At 33.9% G+C, this 19,657-nt stretch overlaps 1 protein-coding gene and 1 long non-coding RNA gene across 3 annotated transcripts; both read left to right on the forward strand.

Annotated features, from left to right (window-relative positions):
• The first annotated feature begins 838 nt into the window (after positions 1 to 838).
• On the forward strand, positions 839 to 5,474 carry LOC110649966 (adenylyl-sulfate kinase 3). Of its 2 annotated transcripts, XM_021804729.2 has the most exons (7): positions 841 to 1,167; positions 2,806 to 2,946; positions 3,794 to 3,943; positions 4,060 to 4,178; positions 4,275 to 4,359; positions 4,526 to 4,572; positions 4,969 to 5,474. In XM_021804729.2, the coding sequence occupies exons 1-7, from the start codon at positions 933 to 935 to the stop codon at positions 5,065 to 5,067; spliced, it is 876 nt and encodes a 291-aa protein (XP_021660421.2). In that variant the 5' UTR covers positions 841 to 932; the 3' UTR covers positions 5,068 to 5,474. The 2 variants fall into 2 exon arrangements, with proteins under 2 accessions (XP_021660423.2, XP_021660421.2); XM_021804731.2 differs by lacking the exon at positions 4,526 to 4,572 and having other exon boundaries at positions 839 to 1,167.
• A 7,790-nt stretch (positions 5,475 to 13,264) lies between these two features.
• Positions 13,265 to 14,940, forward strand: LOC131181557 (uncharacterized). The gene is made up of 3 exons (XR_009150086.1): positions 13,265 to 13,354; positions 14,098 to 14,154; positions 14,730 to 14,940. It is a non-coding gene; the product is annotated as an uncharacterized LOC131181557 (long non-coding RNA).
• The last annotated feature ends 4,717 nt before the right edge of the window (positions 14,941 to 19,657 follow it).

Here is a 19,657-nt window from a genome sequence, read left to right on the forward strand (position 1 = left end):
TCTTTAAATGGCCAAGCTATTTTGTAGTGATGAGTGATGTCACTGATTTGTTGCTGGCTAGTGGAATACACAACTATTAAATTAAAAGTTTGAACTTTACAATAATTAAATTTTAATTATAAATTAATTAGATTCCACTATATAAATTTTTTATTATTTATTTTTTCAATTTAATTATTTTTTTACTGTTATTATTTATAAATTTTAATAAGTAATTTTAAAAATGTATTCATAATTTAATATATTATTATTTAAGAATTAAGAGATAAATTTTTCATTTTTGGCAAACTCATACCTTATGTCAAATCTTGTTTTATTTTTGAATTTTTTTATAATATAAATTATTTTATCAATAAGTTAATTATTAAATATCTTAAAAATATTGAAAAAATAATATATTTTTTTATATATAAAGAATTAGTTATTTTTAATTTTTTATTTTATTAAAATGAAAATTTTACTCCAACTCCTTTATCCATTTAGGTTGGTGGGATATTTTCAATTTACGATTTGTCCATATAGGCTGGTGTGATATTTTCAATTTATGATAAGATTCAGGAAATAATTATGATGCTGCCTCTGACTGAACACAGTTTTTCCACGTGTCTAAGAAATAAAACGTGATAATGACTCAATTTCAAAAAAAGAAAAAAACGTGGCTATGACACTGCAGCAATTAACATCGGTGATAGCCACTGAAGAACCACACGGGCGCGCGAACGAAGACAACACAGACTATAAAAACGTCACCGCTTCCACTTCTGATTCCCGCTTCCACCTCTGCCTCCGCGGCCATACTGCCGTGTCCATCGCCCATTCAATCAGCAACAATTGCCACCCCCAATCAATCCCAATCAACACATTCTCTCTTTTTGTTTTTTTTTTTAATTTTTGCCGCCAAACTCGAATGTGTTACTGCGGCTATTTTTGAGATGGTTACGCTGCAGGGAACGAGGCCTTTCGTATCTGGTTGCCGGCCAGAATTTGGATATGGACCGTTGCAGTCGTCGAAGTTAGGATTCGCCAGGTTCTCCGTCGGCGATAATGCGGTTAAGAATTTGGGGCTCTGTCGCGGCGGTGATGTGAGGTTGAGATATTCGCGGATTATTATTAAGGCAATGGAGGATTCTGCGGCGTATTTGACCAAGGATTGCTCGGCTATTTCAGGTACGAAATACGAATGCGTTTGGCGGATGCAAGATTGCTATATATCAAAGGAAAATGTTCAATGGAAATTGAAATTGATTTTGACTTGACTTTATTTTCAGTTTTTGTCAGTACATAACCCAAGCATTTTTTATTATTGCTGTTATGCACCATGTAATGCGCATCAAACCTGTGTCCATTGGATTTTAAAGGTTGAAATTATTTATATAAATAAAATATTATTTTAAATATTATTAAAAAATTATTTTATTATTTTTATAATTAAAATTTATTAAATTTAATTTTTAATTTTTTTATACTTTTTAATTAATAATTTTAAAAAATAATTTTTTTAATAATAGATTCAACAGGTATGCCATATAGGACTCACATGTTTGACTTAAAAAATAAGTATTTATAAAAAAATTGAATTTTATGAGGTAGGAAAAGAAAATTTTACTCAGCCTGAAATTCAATAGAGGAAAAAAAGTTTATTTTTCATTATATTATTTGATTATTTACGTGAGGAAGTATATAGAAAAGCAAAAAAGCCAAATACACCTGAACTATTGCTGTTCAAGCAAAGTAAAATAGAAAAATAATATTTCTTTTCTTTTCTATCTAGGAACTGATTCAAAGAATTTTCTTCCATGGTGTTTTACTTTTATGGGTTTTAACAAGACAGAATTTTTTTTTTGAGCGGGGGATTTTAAAGATTGTTTTCCAGAAAATAATTCAATGATTGCATGCAGGGAGAAGTGGATCAAATCTCTTTCCCAAATGCTTTACTTATTTTTGGATTTTGCTTTTTATTTTTATTTTTTGAAGCATCTGACTGTTTCTTGTTTTATATTTCCTTAATCTCAAATCCTTCTCAGCCAAATGAATGATGGCTCATTCGTGTGTACTGTACATGTGTTCAGCATCCATCAAATGTATTCAACCTAACCAAATTCTAGAGTTCAAGGACTTAATGGAAATGAGTATCAATTACCCCTATTTAGATCGAGTGTAGTATGATTTATTAATATATGGTATAGTATAATATTATATTGTATGATATGTTTTTTATTGTTAATATATTTAGAAAGATGGCATGGTATAGAATAGTTTAATAAGATTTTCTTGTTTGATCAGATAGTATAATATGATAATATATATATATATATATATATAATAATTATTAAAATACAATATGTAAATGGTTTAAAAATATTTATGTAAATAAAATATTAATTTATAAATAATAATATAATAATAATAATTAAAGATACATTTTATATTTTTTAATTAATCACTATATATGTCTTATAAATATATAATATTGAAACTATATGATTAAAATTTTATATATTGTGCAGGATGAAATGAGAAAACAAAAATTCTAAACGATGGCAAACCACCATTTTTTAAGAACAATCTTTTCAAACATGTAAAGTAATCATATCATACGATATGAAACCGTCCCAAACCATGATCCAAACACAGTGGGGCTAACTAATGGTTTCACTTACTTTAAAATTTCTATATTTATAATATACCCATGAGCTTCATGTTTGGCTCACCAACATGAAAAGTAATGTGTAGTGTACTTCAAAATGTATTTTTTAAAGTAATTTTGGGCTCCCTTTATGGTTCTAATCTCAACCATGTAATTAGGAAAGGATCTTCAAATGATGTTTGGCAATGAGAAGTCAACAAACATCGTGTGGCACAAAAGTTCAGTTGATAAATTTGATAGGCAAGAGTTACTTCAGCAGAAAGGTTGTGTCATTTGGATTACCGGTCTCAGTGGTTCAGGTTTGTTGAGTGCTTTTGTTTTATGAAATGATTATCAATTTCTGTTGTAGTGCTTTTTGTGAGAAAATAATAGCTAATTGGCCTCAAGTGCAAACATAGGGCATATTAATTGTATATGGCTTGTGCTTACAATAAAGTTTTTGCAACCTCTGTTCTGAAAATGGAATAATGGGTGGGACATGTGCCATATACAATTAGTGATTCAGCCCCAAATTCCTCTTCCCTTCTCTAATTTCAGTGTGATTAAAATTTGCTAGCTGTCCAAGTTGGTAATTTTACAGTAGTGTACTACTATAGTTTCCATCTGCCTCTACCAGACTTCCTTTTCATTAATATGTTGTGTTTTGAAGGGAACTGCAGAGTGTGACTTCTAGATGGCCCATAAGATGCTACTCATAACAGATATTAAGATCATAATCAACTGGCTTGTCCTTAATAGCAGAACTTCGGAATGCTATCTTTAACTGATGGGGCTTGACGCTATCCAAAAATATCTGCTGCCTAGAATGGAAGGGCATGATCCATGCCATGAGTTTGCTAGGTGTGAAAACATTAGAGAAACAAAACCAGTGCAAATATGAATTTACCAAATGGGTAGTCAAAAGCGCCATACAGAAATTCAAGGCAGTACTGTTTTATAAATATATTTATGATGATTCTATAGAGGAAACTAATAAAGGATATGATTTAAATACATTGCAACTTCTGAACAAGTTGCATTTGTCAGTTCCCAAAGCATTTCTAGCATAGCTTGCACATTCTGCTGCAACTAAGAAATTGTCTCTTAACTTTTGCCATTCCTAATCCTAAATCATTGTTCTTTCTAACCTTTAAACTGTCACCTCAGGGAAAAGCACTTTGGCATGTGCTCTGAGTCGATGCTTGCACTCAAGAGGAAAGTTGGCCTACATCCTTGATGGTGACAATGTCCGACATGGTCTAAACTGTGACCTAGGTTTTAAAGCAGAAGATCGGGCAGAAAACATTCGGAGGATCGGTAAATCTTTGTTGTTGTTATTTGTTGATTTTTTTATTTTCATTTTAATGTTTGTGTTCCCTAAATCTTCTTCTTCTATTTTCCTTTTGATGGTTGATTTTGCATTGTTATTGCAGGGGAGGTTGCAAAGCTTTTTGCGGATGCTGGTGTGATTTGCATTGCTAGTTTAATATCTCCCTACCGAAAGGACCGAGATGGTTGTCGTGCATTGTTGCCTGATGGAGATTTTATTGAGGTATGTAAATATGCTAGTCATTGTGACCGTGAAATATGATGGACGCGGATTCAATTTCTACTCAATTTTGTCGCTGATGAAATTTGCCTCTGGCAGGTGTTCATGGATATGCCACTCCAAGTGTGCGAGGCAAGGGACCCAAAGGGCCTGTACAAACTTGCTCGAGCTGGAAAGATCAAAGGTATGTTCAAGGACTGTTAATTTTCGACCTTAAAATTTCCCTCTTCCAATGCTGAGAGATTCATTCATTCATTTATTTATTTATTTTAATCCTCTTCTTTATACCATGCTAGAGATAGTTCTCAATTTGTGTTACATAGTGAAGCGTGTAACTGGCATTTTTGCAGGTTTTACTGGGATTGATGATCCATATGAACCACCACTAAATTGTGAGGTGTGTATACCTTAATAGAAATTCATGCATGATAACTGGGTTTAAATTTGCTAGAGAACTTGAACTTGCAACTTGATGAATTAGTCATGTTTTAATATTAATAAAAACCAAAAAGATTTGATGTATGTTAGCTAGAATTCCCCTGTACTGCCTCTGTCGCCAATATATAAGAAATGCCGTGGTACAGTTGAAAGATGAAATGAAATGAAATTGCATTTTCTGGTCTTGCCTTGGAACCTTTTTGTTCATCTGATTTGTGCTTTTCTCCTGGGCCAAGCATGAATGGGACTCGTGACTTTATCCAAGCGCATCCAACTCCTAGACTGCTTACTCCTGTGCTTTTCTTTGACATTTGTATGTTGATTTTGACAAGCATTAATGAGTGAGTTTTTGCAGATAGTACTGAAACAGAAGGGAGACAACTGTGCTTCTCCATGTAACATGGCTGAAACTGTAATACGCTACTTGGAAGAGAAAGGGTATCTGCGGGCCTAATAAGCAAAAGAATAAAAAATAAAAATTGGCTCCTGGTGAAAACTTTCAGCCCCTTCTTGTTGAAGCTTATATTCAACACAACATAAAATGCTGAGCTAATGGAAAATAATTTGTTTTCATTTGGCAAGGAAGCTTCTTCATTTCTGTATCAAGGAAATTTCTTACTTCCTGCATGTAGCAATCATGTCATTTCTGGAGTAATAAGGGGGGGTTTTAGTGTATAGATTGTATTGTCAAGCAATTTGGTATTCATGTTGAAAACTTGGAGTAAATTATCGGGGCTTGCACTGAATTGTTATATTCAAACAAGGCTCAGAGCTTGTAGATTTGTATATTTACTGCAAATACCTAGATTCGCTTTATTTACTTGAAGATTTTTTTTTTAATATATATTTCCTTGTTTTGGACGGAGAAATCTTGTTAATAGTGAATGTTTGATTAAATTATTATTTACCTTCTTACATTGTTATCATAATCGGATCGGATTAGCTGGTTAGATTGTGTTATTTGGGAATCGGCCATTGATTCAGTTAGATTCTTTTAAAACTTTGATTTTGTACAATTTGCTCGGAGCTGAATTGAACTGATTGAGTAACCAAATGAACCGGTGAACCTAGCTGGTTTTAAACCAATCGGTTGGGTCAAACTAGTTGATTTGATTGCTCAACAAAAATGGATGAGAGCACATGTGGAGAGACTGGGATCATGAAACCACTTCAGCTATATATCCTTCATTGCTTTAAATATTCTTTTAATGTTATTTAACTAAATTATTTAATAAGATTCTAAACTCAAAGAAAATGCCTGATGAATGGAGGAGTATCTTAGTACCTACTTTTAAAAATAAGGGAGGCATACAGAGTTGTTCAAACTATAGGGGAATTAAACTCATGAGCCATACTATGAAGTTGTGGGAGAGAGTTGTGGAGCATCGACTACGTCATGATACTTCTATCTCTCTCAATCAATTTGGTTTCATGCTCAGTCGTTCAACTATGGAAGCGATTTTTTTCATTAGAAGCTTGATGGAGAAATATAGAGATGTGAAAAAAGATAAACATATGGTTTTTATTGATTTGGAGAAGGCTTATGATAGTGTTCCAAGAGATGTCTTATGGAATATGTTAGAACAAAAGAGGGTATCTATTAGGTACATACAAGTGTTGAAAGATATGTATGAAGGAGCAATTACTATTGTGCGCCCGGTGGGAGGGGACACAAGAGATTTTTCGATCTCAATTGGATTATACCATGGATCAGCAATAAGCCCTTACCTTTTTACATTAATTTTAGATAAATTGACGAAACATATACAAGAGAGTATTCCTTGGTGCATGATATTTGCGGATGATATTGTTCTGATAGATGAGACACGAGAAGGAGTCAATAGAAAGCTAGAGCTTTGGAGAAGTGCTCTAGAGTCAAAGGGTTTTAAGTTAAGTAGAACGAAGACAGAATACATGCATTGCAAATTCAGTGAAGGCCAAACTGGTGATAGGGAAGAAGTTAGTTTGAATGGAGTGGTACTGTCTCAAAGTAATCACTTTAAATATCTAGGCCAAGTAGATGGGGGATGTGAAGAGGATGTTAGTTATAGGATTAAAGCCGGATGGTTGAAGTGGAGACGTGCCACGGAAGTTTTATATGATCGTAAAATTCTCAATAAGTTGAAAGGAAAATTTTATCGTACAGCCATACGACCGGTTATGTTATATGGTAGTGACTGTTGGGCACTGAAAAAGTCGTATGCGTCTAAGATAAGAGTTACAGAGATGAGAATGTTAAAGTGGATGAGTGGCCATACTAGATTAGATAAAGTCCGTAATGAGAGTATTAGAGAAAAGATAAGAGTGGTGTCAATTGAAGATAAGTTGAGAGAAGGGAGATTGAGGTGGTTTGGTCATGTGAAGCGTAAACATACGGAGGCTCCAGTTAGACAAATAGAGTACATTAGGTTAGAGGATAGAAAGAAAAAAATGAGTAGACGTAAATTGACTTGGAGGAAAGTAGTACAACATGACCTAAAAGCATTACACATTTCTGAGAATTTAACATAAAATCGTTTAGAGTGGAGAAAGCGAATCCATATAGCCGATCTCAAATTTTTGGGATAAAGGTTTAGTTGAGTTGAGTTATTTCATTAAAAATTAAATATAACAAATTGAAATTATTTTTAAACATTTATTTAACATTAAAAATTAAATAAATTTATTTTAATCATTACTTATAAAATATATCAACCTACTAATTATAATAATGTATCATTTTTATTAGTATTTTTGAAGTAGATAATAATTTTATAATATATTTAATATTATACCAGTTAATTTCAATTGTTTAACCTTAAATCCGTAACACTTTATTTTTATCGATTCATTGACCAGACCAAATTTAAAAATCTTTCTTATATCAGTTCCTTCGAAGATGAAGATAAAAAAAAAAAAAAAGAAAAACTTCTACCACTTCTCACATTAGTATCTTAATTTTTTAGTTATGCCTGTGGCTCGTTATTGTGCTTTTTTTTTTTTTAATAGATAGATAAAATTTCATTGCAGATAAAAGGCCTAGCCTAGTACATAAAGAGGATCCACTAAAGATCTTAAAGATACAGCATAAAGTCTAGATCTAAAATTCTCTCTAGCGAAAGTAGAAGTATAGAAAACTCCCAGCTTGCCAAAAAGACCCTACTAACCAGCCCAAAACAATAGCAAGAAACATGACCAGAGGCTTAAAACCAAGAACCCTAGGTTTTGGGTTTGTACCGACCCACTGAAAAAGGAACGGATAGAGAAAGTAGCGCTGCCATCTACATCCTGTTACCTAGCAAAATCAACCAGAGTGGAGAAGGAAACTTCAAACAGTTTCAGAGGAATCCATACGGCAATGCCTACTGAAAAATGATTCCTCATTGAAAAGTATTCTCCAGGTTGTTAAGCAACCCAAAAGGGCCTAGAAACAGCAAATGATTTCCATGCCGAGGTGGTGAACCGAACATCGAACCCAGGGGGACCAATAGGCGGCAGGTAGAGCTCCTTTTATCATAGAAGGACTGGATGCCTGGATAACGGTGGTGTCCCCAGAGATACCACGCCCTTAAAACGTCGGCCCAGGCTCTAAGCTTCAAAACGACATAGAGTCCCTCGCACCTCAACCCATGACTCAAGAACCCTGCATGAAGAAGAAAACACAATAACAATAACACCAGAAACTATTGAAGTCTCGATTTGCCATAGAACCACCCAACAATATGAATATATACACCCACCCGGCGATAGAGAGAGTTGACCCATAGCCGAGTAGAGAGGAGCTCAATGGGTAAGAGAAAGAGCGCTGGGAGAAAAAAGGGAAAAAAACCAGAGAGAAGGAGGAAGCTTATTGGTTTGAGCTCACTTCCCTTATGAGCTACTCGGTCAAGAACTTGGACAGAGAAAGGAAGATAGTAAATATTGGAATTTGGTTGTTTTACATCTACTTGCCTTTCACCTTGTTTAGGAATGAAAAATTGCCCAAAACAAAAGAATAAAAATTTATTTTTAATAAAATAAAATTAACTTGGTAATTGAATAGGAACTGGCAAAGATTCCTGCCGATGGTCAAAATAAAAAAGGCAACAAAAAAATTTTCCTATTTTACGCTTATTTTAAATTCATCTCTTATAATTTATATCAATTTACGTAAATGCTATATTCGGCAATAACTTTTAAAAGTATTATTTAGCATTCATGATGAAGAAGATGAGACAGGGCAACTAATACTGGGTACAAAATCACAGTGGTAAAGTATTATACGAAGTAGATATCTTCATAACAAAGAAGAGAGGTTGTTGTTATGGATATGAGAAATCAAACGAAAGCAAGGCCCATTTCTGCTCTTGCATGGTCATTCAAGGACAACAAGCAGAAAACCAGTGCCATGGTCATGAACACCATAGCAGATCTTACAGACTCCAAGGTGGCTGCGAACCTTTGCTCCTGCAGACCCCACAGAGTACTAACAAACCCACCCAAGCCGTCCACCGCCGTAGCCAGCAGCATTGCCATCTTGAATCTTCTTCCAATAACAAAGAAAGAGACTCTGTAGTCTGTACTTCACCTCAGATATGCTTTCTCTTTCAGATTTTAGTTTCAGGTGGCTTGGCAAGCCTGCATAGGTAGTTGGGTGGATTATATTTAAACTTGTGCAACTTCCTGATACAGGGATATCGGTTGTTTCCACGTTGCTTCCCATTTTTAACTTTTAAGTGAATTACAAAATCATTCTTGAAATTAGATATAATTAATGGTCAGTTTCTATATTAATTTAGAACAATGATTTGATTTTTATAATTTATTTTCATTAATAAATTATTTTTTTTATCCAAATTAATCATTAGACACTTAAAAAGACATTACTCTCTTTATTATCAAATCAAATTTATAAAATAAAAAATTACTATTTAATTCATCTACTTTAATAAAATTTATTATTTAATTTTATATTTTAAAAAATATATTAAAAAAGTAAAAAATATGTTTAGTTTGTAGCCAAAAAGTAAAAAATAAATTAAAATTATGTTTAGTTTGTAGCCAAAGATGATTAATAGCAATTAAAAGATTAGAAAAGATGAGGAATCATCTTCACTGGGAGATCAAAAGGCTAGAGAGAGAGACTCCACTATAAATAGTGATCAGGTACTAAATTATAAAATAAAAACTTATTTTAAATTGAAATGTAAAAAAAAAAAAAATTACCCAGCTAGGTGTTATTCATGGTGGCGTCTAACTACTGAATAATAAGATTCTCTCAATTTCTGGAAACTTGAAAATGTCTGAAAATATCTGAAAAAGAAACATGAAAATGTCTGAAATTAAAAAGACCTAAAAATATATGAAAATATCTAAAAAGAGACTTGAAAATGTCTGAAAAAGATTTGAAATATTTGAAAAAAAGGGGAGCTAACTGACGTAGCTGAGTGCTACCAATGGTAAAGCCTAGCTGCTGCGCTGTGACGCTACACGCTACCCATGGTAGCGTCCCACTATAGCTCCTCATGTAGTGTGTCACAGACATGTGAAGGTGGCGTGTCTCAGAGGCGTGAAGGGGTGCTTGTGTGGTCTTGTCTCAACAGCTGGACGCGATTGTTAATAGCATTTTAGAACGCTATTTAACACCCCCCCCCCCCCCCCCCCACAATCTCCCATCCACCTTCGGCCATAAAAAAAAAAAAAAATTCACAACCCTACTATGTCTCCCTCTAAATTAGTGTAGATAAACCGTGGGGAAAAAATTTAATACTTACTTATTTGATTAATCTTCTTTGATTATAGAGAAAAAAAGGTAAATAAATATGTTTTGAGTTAATTTTTATTATTTATATTTTATAAATATTTTACAATATAAAATGTCATTGATATATTTGTTTTATACACTAACAATATATATATCTCTCTGCTTGTAGATAAATTAAAGTGAATTTCTGAGCTAAATTTCATTGAGGTAATTTTTTATTATTGATGTTAAAAAAAATTTGTCTTAAAATTAATATAGTATAATTTTCCATAATACTCTAAAAAAATGATTGTTTATTAAAATTCTTACACACTCTAAGAAAAAAAAATAATTTTTTGTAAAGTATAATATTTTTTTATTATTGTTGTTAAATAATATTTTTATAATAAAAATTATTGTAATATAATTTTGTGCAGCACTCTCTCCTCCTCTCTCTCTCTCTCTCTCTCTCTCTCTCTCTCTTTAGAGAAAGTAAGATACAGTCTATTTTGAGGTATTTTTTTTTAATTACTGATGTTATATTATAAATTGCTGTAATATAATTTTTTGTGTCTCCCCCTCTCTCTCTCTCTCTCTCTCTCTCTTTAGAGAAAGTAAGATACAGTCTATTTTGAGGTATTTTTTTTAATTACTGATGTTATATTATAAATTGCTGTAATATAATTTTTTGTGACACTCTAATGTCTCCCCCTCTCTCTCTCTCTCTCTCTCTCTCTCTCTCTCTCTCTCTCTTTGCCTATAGAGAAATTAAGGCACATTGAATTTTGAGGTAATTTTTATTTTGAGATAATTGTTTTTATTATTGATGTTAAATAATAATTTTATAATATAAATTACTATAGTTTAATTTTTTATTATACTATAAAAAAATGTTGTAGTATAATTTTTTCTGACACTCTAATCTCTCTCTCTCTTTCTCTTTCTCTTTGTGCCTGTAGAGAATTTAAGGTGTAGTAAATTTTGAAGTAATTTTTATTTTGAGATATTTTTTTTATTATTGATGTTAAATAATAATTTTATGATATAAATTACTATAGATTAATTTTTTATTATACGGTAAAAAAAATACCGTAGTATAATTTTTTGTGACACTCGAATCTCTCCTCCTCCCTCTCTCTCTTCGTGCCTATAGAGAAATTAAGGTGCAGTGAATTTTGAGGTAATTTTTATTTTGAGATAATTTTTTTATTGTTGATGTTAAATAATAATTTTATAATATAAATTATTATAGTCTAATTTTTTATTATACTCTAAAAAAACTGCTGTAGTATAATTTTTTGTGACACTCTAATCTCTCCCTCTCCCTCTCTCTGGTTGTAGAGAAATTAAGGTGCAGTAAATTTGGAGAAAATTTTTATTTTGAGCTAATTTTTGTTTATTATTCATAAATGACATTTTATGATTACAGTAGAAAATTTTAAAGTAATATTTATTTTGACATTAATTTTTATATTATTATTGTTATATGAAAATTTAAACAGAAATTGATGTAAGTACAAAACTTTATTTTTTAAGTTTTTTTATATAAGGTGTTATAATAGATATTAATACATTAAAGGATTAATAATTACAATGAATGTTTGTTAATTTTTTTGATAATGGAAGAGTAATAATACAACATAGTGAGATATTAATAAGTTGATTATTACACTTGATAGGAATGAAAAGATAACAAATGCACAGTAAAAATTACCTCCGGCTAGGTCCATCAAATCCATAAATACTCAAACACCAGAGACTTCATCGATCGGAGTCCATTTGGGAAGGTATAATGCAGGAAGAGGTGTTAACCTGTAGAAGACATGTAGATGTTCTTCACTTGGATGCCCCTCCACAATTGATTGTCCCTCATTTGACGGAAAGTGGTTTTATTGGAGTATTTCGAATGAGATTTTTTGCATTAGATTGGCATATGATATCATCTCTAGTTGAAAAGTGGAAGCCTGAGACGCACACATTTATATTGCCGATAGGAGAGTGCACTATCACTCTAAAAGATATCAGCATAATTACCAGATTGCCTATAGATGGTCATGCAGTAACTGGCAATTCTAGATTGGATTGGCTATCTGTTTGTGAAGAATATCTAGGTGTAAGGCCACCTCCAAATGTATTTAAGGGATTTGAACTATTTATGTCATGGCTTATGGGTCAATTTGAAGCTATTTCTGAAGGAGCAGATGACGTGACTTTACTTATACATGCACGAGCATATATAATGTGTCTAATTAGAGGTTCACTTTTCAATGACAAGTCAAATGCTGGTGTTAATTTGATGTTCCTACCATTGCTTGCAAATATGGGACAGGCTGTGTAACAACCCTTTAAAAAAAAAAAAAAAATTTTGAAAAATGGGATTGGCGTGTGACAGTGGGTTTCCCACTGTCACAGCAGCCTTTTATATATAAAAAAAAAAAAAAAAAAAATTTTCAAAAACGGGAGGAGGAAAACCCCCCCCATTTCTCTTCTTTCCCTCTCCTTCCCTTTCTTCTTCTTCTTCCTTTCTCCGGTGACCGGCCGGCGACGTCCCAAGCAGCTCCCCACCGGCCGGCGACGTCCAGGACCACCAGAAACGGCGGCAAGAGAGGAAGAGGAGAGAGAAAACGCGCGCACAGTGGGCAGCGGCTTTCCGGCGCGATTCCGGCTTCGTCCGACGTCCGATCGAGGCGATTCTGGTGGCGTTGGAAAGCTTGTTCCGAGAGCTTTCTTTTGATATCAATTTTGAAGCAAATGGAGGTCAGATGAGTGAGATATGGAGGAGAGAAGTTTCGGGTTTTTCAAGCTTTTTCGTCAGATCTTCGACGATTCGACCGTTGGATCGACGATCCGAGACCACATATGGACTGAGGAAGAGGAGAGGAACATGGTGGTATGATCAGATTCGGCAAATGTCGCCGGCATCGCGGCGCCGCCACCGTCTTGTGATGGTGCGGTGGCTCCGGCGAGCTATGGAGATGGTTCAAATTCCAGAAGCTTCCTCATAAATTTTTGGAATTTTTGAGACACAGATAAACTTCGGGTAAGACAATTTTTATTATTTCTCTGTCTGTGGAGCATAAATACAGTGTTTCTTAAACAGGAAAAATTGGAGAAAAATTCTAAGAAAAATATATGATGAAAGTAAAATTATTTGGAGATATTCTATGGTGTTAGTTGAATTTTTGGGTGATCGTAGAATATTTTTGAGAAATATGGATGGATTTTAGTTATATTTTTAGCATGTGGGCATATAAGATTAATTGAAATTAAGATAATTAAATTTTATATAATTGGTTGAAGCTTGAGGATGGAGGTTTAAATATGTGAATATTTAATTGGGTTGAATTAGGAATATGTTAGCTGTTGGAAACTTATGGAATCGAGTAAAATTCTTGAATAAAATATTCATGGGTGATTAGAAAATTACAATTCATTTTGCAATAGCCTTATAATATTATTAAGGATCGCGGGGCAAAATTTTAGAATTTTTATAGCTTGTTTGAGTGGATTTTTGAAAAATGTCAATTATATGGACTAAAACGTAATTTTTAAAATTTTGAGTATAGTCTGATTTGGAGGGCCCAGGAGGGGCCATGTGATATTAATGAGATGTGATTGTGAAAATTGAGAATTTAGAAGTGTTATTTGAGCCTCTTTGCAGGTTGGGTAGGTCCCAGGTATAGGGGAAACTCTGCCGGATTTCCGGCATGAATTAGGCTGTCTATTGCCTCTTTAGAGTTTTATTTTGAGTTAGTACTAATAAATTTATAATTTAATTATTAGGTGATCGAGATCAACTATTTTCCTGCATCCAGCAGCCACAATAGTCGACGGTGTACTGTGAGTAAAATATTAATTTTAATTGTAATTTCGATATTATTATATGTTCAGCATGCCCATGCATCACTTATATGCATATATTTATGTAGTTAAACTCTAGGCACGATTTATGTTGCATTGATAACTGTTAAAGTGCCATGAATGTTGTTGCGGTAATTTGGAGCAGTGTGCGTGCGTTGGCGTGCGTGTGATGTGGTATGGACTATGGATAGGACGGGTAGTCACGGCTTGAGTTCTTCGCTGGGACCCGATCCTTCGAGGGGTAGTCACGGCTTGAGTTCTTCGCTGGGACCCTCGATTTGGTTATTAAGTGGAAGTCCGAGCTGAGTTCTTCGCTGGCACCAGGTTGGATTTAAGAGAGCTGTATAGGGGATCAGCTCCCATATATTATGATTGATGTTACAGGGTGCGTGAGTGCTCCAAATTACCTTTTTGATGTTATGATGTGAAAATGATGTTGATGTTGCATTTCACTCTACATGGTGCATTAGTTTTAGATAGTTATAGAGATTATGGTTAAAATTGATATTTTACTCTCTGAGTCGAACGCTCACTCCTGTTCAATATTTTTCCAGGCCACAGGAGGAGTTATTTTACAGAGCGACCTGTTTTCTTTCTCGCAGGTTTAACGTCGATTATTTAATTGTATTATTATTCTCTAAATTTGTAATTTAGGACTCCGCATGTGCTAGTAGTAGCATTAAGTCTGTCAGGGACTGTATGAATTCAAGTTTGCGTATTAATAAATGAAAAGAAAAAAAAAATTTTATGAGTTTTAAATGGTTATGAATGAGGTAACAGGGTTGAGCTGGGCTCCCCAGATTTTAGTTTCTGAAAATTTCTGGGCTAAGTTGGCCCGAAATGAAATTATAACAGTTGATTTAAATTATTTTATTTGCATATTGGGCCTAAATTGTGGGTCTGGTTATGGATTTGAGGAATAGTTAGGCTTACTACGGGCCTCGGGGGCTTTAAGCTGGCCCAGGTCCTAGTGCCGGTTCGGCCCATAGGTTGGGTCGTGACAAAGTTGGTATCAGAGCTTAGGCTCTAGATTCATGGGAAATAATATAATTGGGAGTGTAAAAGGAGTCTTGTTAGGATGTTACATGTGGAGTATAGGATTCATTTCGTCTTTTCTCGTAATTCTTTGTTTCTAGATTCTGCGTTATACCTCGGGAAATATAAAAGTTCCTCATTTAGCGTCTTGATTTTCGTGGAGTACATAGAAATGTGAAATAGAGTTAGCAGACAGGTTGAGGTCTATCATGAGGATACGTACTCCAAGAAATGCTATGTTTTTATCAGTATGGGTTTAAATGGTGTGCCCATTTCGTGCAAGGCACGAGTACATAAATGTGAGTCTTGAAAGTACAGTTGCCCTAGATAAGGATGAGGATACCATCGGCGATCATCAGTGGATGACCCAGTCAGAGTAAGTTTATGATAATAGAAGATTCAAGAGAGATAAGAGATTAAGAGACCTAGTTGGTCAGGACGTATCGTAGTAACTATATAATGTTCTCGATGTCTGCTCTGTAAGCTGCAGATTACAGTACCGACATGAGATTATTGTGTAGAGCTGCGTGCATCCCCGTGGTGCTCCATAGTGAGGGTGTTTGCGGATGGCTTTTGTTTTGGTACAGTTATGCGAGCGAGTTTTATATCTGCAGAGGAGTTGGGAATTCCTGGTTAAGAGTCTAGAGCTAGAATATCGAAAGGTCACAGTTGGGTGATAACTAGAGTCAGTGACTCAGTTACCCCAGCATGAGCTAGAGTTACAGTAAAAGTTGCCATCAGACCAGAGCTTTCAGACTAGTTGCAAAGTAAAGGTGACACCTATAGAGTGAGACTGTCTAGTCTTCGGTATGGAATTTTGGATGGTTGTTGCAGAACGATAGACGTTTTGCTTAGAACTTAATGAGAATAGTATACCTTGTGTGTATTAGTATGGAATAAAGTACAACCCTACTACCTAGAGAAGGTCGAAACTATGAATTGATGATTTACAGAGCTATGGTATGATGAGAGAGACATTAATTTGACATGGTTTGGGCAAGGTGGTAAATGTAGTACCTTTGTTGCAGCAAGTTAGGATATAGTCCTATCTTTTCAGAATGGATCAAAGGTTATTATTGATAATGATGACTTATGGAATAGTGTCCCAGATGGGACTGTAGAGTGTGGTAGAGAGTAGTTGGCTCGGGTATCCTGGAGAGGATACAAGTTCCATTATAGGAATCATATATAATCAGATCATGATGGATGTAAATCCTTTGAATTGGATGACAAGTTTGGGTGCCCGGAATCTTAAGTTTTGGCTAGTTGAGTAAACATGGAAAATAATAATAATAATAATAATAATAATAATAATAATAATAATAATAATAATAATAATAATAATAATTACTGCAAAATTAGTTCTTGAGGTAGTAAGGGTATTATGTAAGCTAAAGGATAAGAATAGAGATCATACAATAAAAGTATGACTGTAATTTGCTGAGTTCCTTTCTAATTTCAAATTATTCAAAACAATAGTATAATCTAATTATAATAGTGTTAAGAGTAATAAATTAGTGAAGATAAATCACAGAAGGCCAATGGATAAAGAAAGTGCAGGATGAAGGTTTGGACAATTGATTGCAGATGCAATATAATCTAAATGTCAGTGGAAGTACTAGCTAGAGTGGTCAAAGGACCAAATCTGAATAGCATAGATATGTGATAATGTGGTATAGACTCTGAAAGATATAGTTAGCAGGTACAGCTGTCATGTTAGGAAGAAGAATGGAACCAGGGATAGAATAGTTAAGTTCTATTTTGGGTAAGACAAAGGAAATAAATGAAAGGACAACCTGAATGGTGCATAATAAAAGGAACAAAGTTAAGATATAGGGTATGCTAAGTGTTATTCTTGGCAAGGAGAATGACAAGGATGGAAAACCCAAAATGGGACCACATTAGTGAGAATAGTGATGGAGGTATGGAATACAATAATAATGAGTAAAAAGTAGAAGGTGTGAGATGATATTGCGGACTATCTAATTAGGTAGAGAAAAAGAAGTTAGTAAGTAGTAAGTTGAATAAAAGTTAATCTAAGGGATCGAATAGGTATGATGAGTGGAAAGAATTATAGATAATGACACATAGGTTTTAGTTTAGACTTTTGAGATAGTGAGAAGGTAGTTAGAGGTTCGTTATGAATGTCAGGCAAACGTCTTTAGTGTGATCAACAGAATCACTTTGCAGTGAAGCAATAACGACAGAACAACAATAGCGGTAGAACGAGAAGTGACAAGTCTGGGTGGTTATAAATCACTAGAAAGTTTAAGGATCAAATTAATGACCATAGATAAGGGTGGAATTAGTGTCGGAAGAATCTATTAGTAAGAGAAATCTTTCAGGAATCAACAAAAGTTAAGGGCACAATATAAACGATGATAGATATGAATCAGAGGTCGAGTATAAGTAAAGTTAATAAATTATAAAATATTATGTCAGGAAGGACAATGGTACGGTAAAGTGTTCATACAGATGATACCTTATAGGTAGAGCACAATTGTGCTAGGAGATGATGAAATTTTAAGAGAAAGACCAAGAAACATAGGTTAAACGTTATTATATGGACAATTGGCGTAGTTGAATATAAGAGGATATTTTTCTTTCTTTTCAAGTTTAGCTCGTGTTTTTGATTCTAGAGCATTATATAAGGAACAGAGACTGAGTCAAGGAGACCTAGTTATTTGAGAGTTTGGTAGGCATCAATTCATACATAATTTCCTGATATGAGAATGACAGTAAGTACGTACATAGTGTTAAGTATGAAAAGACGATCAGAATAGTGACAGGAGTCAAATGGAGTTAGCTACCAAGGTTTGCAATCGTTTTAAATTATGAGCTAGAGGAAGTACTACTTATGGATGAGTTTCAATAGATGAAATTGTTTCTAATGGGAAAAGTTGAGGCTGAAGTTTGGAAAGTTATAGGCAGTATATATGATTATATTAAGGAGAATGAACACATGAAGTATTTTGTTTAGAATTAAGGCATGGCACACATTTCCCACAGCCGTGTTAGTTCAGATGGAACTTATAGTTTCAAGGGCTCCTATCCATCCAGGATGAGCAATTTCCTACTGAGGCTGGTAGAGAATGATAATGTTCTGATAGTTAAGTTGGAAAAAGGGGATACAAAAAAAATTTTCTATGGTTAATTATAAGTGTTACAAAAGGTGAAGAATGTGCTGGTAAGAGAAAATCGTAAGGTTAGAATTCCCGAAGTAATAGAACTAGTAACTAAGAAATAAAATGAAAGTTAAAGTTGATGATGGGATGGACATCCTTGAAGGAAAAAGGTGTAAGGGTGAAATAGGACTAAAATTAAGGAATAAGTACAGCAGGTTGAAAAGATATCAACAATACCAAAAAATAGGAAAAGGAAAGTGGATAAGATGCAAAGGACAGAAAAAGAGCTCGATAGAGCCAGTTATAATGATGAGGATAAGGAGGAATAGGTATGCTAGGAACACACTAAGAGACGTTTAAAACAAGTTATTATGAGATGATAGATTAAAGGAGTAGTAGAGCCTCGATCTGAGTGCTAATGTGTCAGAAGTAGGCCACATACTAAGAAGCTATAGGAAGAAGTCTAGATATTTATATTCCAGAGAAGGAGTGAGAATTGATAAGTCGCATGGGTTGAGTTGTCAGAGAATATAAACACTTTTGTTACCTAGAAGGAGAGACCCAGTTTACTTTCCAATATTGATAAATGATACACTTGGCCCTTGGAGGAGACTCTACCTGACTAGTTACATAAGATCGATAGAGGTTGGTCTAAGTACCTTAGTAATGACACAAGAGAGATTAAAAATTTAAAGTATAATGGGAGTGAGAAGATTTATAGGTATTAACCACTGAAGTCATAAGAAGAGTGAAGATCTCGAACAAGATGCCTAGATTAGGTGCTACAGGAAAGCTACTCATAGGATATCATGGAATAAGGAACATAAGTTATGTCATTGGGGAAAACAGAGATTATTAAAACAAAGGAATGATGACTGAAGTCACCAAGAGACATGTTGGGGCGTAATAAAAGTGAGGTAAGCACTAAAGTTGATTGAAGTTATGAGACATCAAGTCAAGAACAGTGAGATATAGCGAATACTTGAAATGTCAGAAGAATGGTCAATGAATAGCCAAGAGATAAGAGCATCTCTAGATAGAGATGAAGACAAATAGGACACCATAGTAGAATAAGAGAGTAATAGAATGTCATATATAATGTACAAAGAGTTTGAAGAATAAATGTTTTACCAATCTCTGCATAGCTGGAGGAGTAATGATTGCACTTGTTCTGATAATCTTCTTTTCCATATCTCTGGTTTATTCGAAAATTCGAGGACGAATTTTTCTTAAGGGGGGAAGAATGTAACAACCCTTTAAAAAAAAAAAAAAAAAATTTGAAAAATGGGATTGGCGTGTGACAGTGGGTTTCCCATCATCAC

Source organism: Hevea brasiliensis, chromosome 7, assembly GCF_030052815.1.
Source record: "Hevea brasiliensis isolate MT/VB/25A 57/8 chromosome 7, ASM3005281v1, whole genome shotgun sequence".
Taxonomy (NCBI): Eukaryota; Viridiplantae; Streptophyta; class Magnoliopsida; order Malpighiales; family Euphorbiaceae; genus Hevea; species Hevea brasiliensis.

What these genes read in the sequence shown, in the direction of transcription:
- LOC110649966 (XM_021804729.2), top strand. Translation starts at nt 933, where the DNA reads ATGGTTACGCTGCAGGGAACGAGGCCTTTCGTATCTGGTTGCCGGCCA. An exon ending in CTGATGGAGATTTTATTGAG is followed by an intron (nt 4,179 to 4,274) that starts GTATGTAAATAT and finishes TGCCTCTGGCAG; the next exon opens with GTGTTCATGGATATGCCACT. An exon ending in TCGAGCTGGAAAGATCAAAG is followed by an intron (nt 4,360 to 4,525) that starts GTATGTTCAAGG and finishes GCATTTTTGCAG; the next exon opens with GTTTTACTGGGATTGATGAT.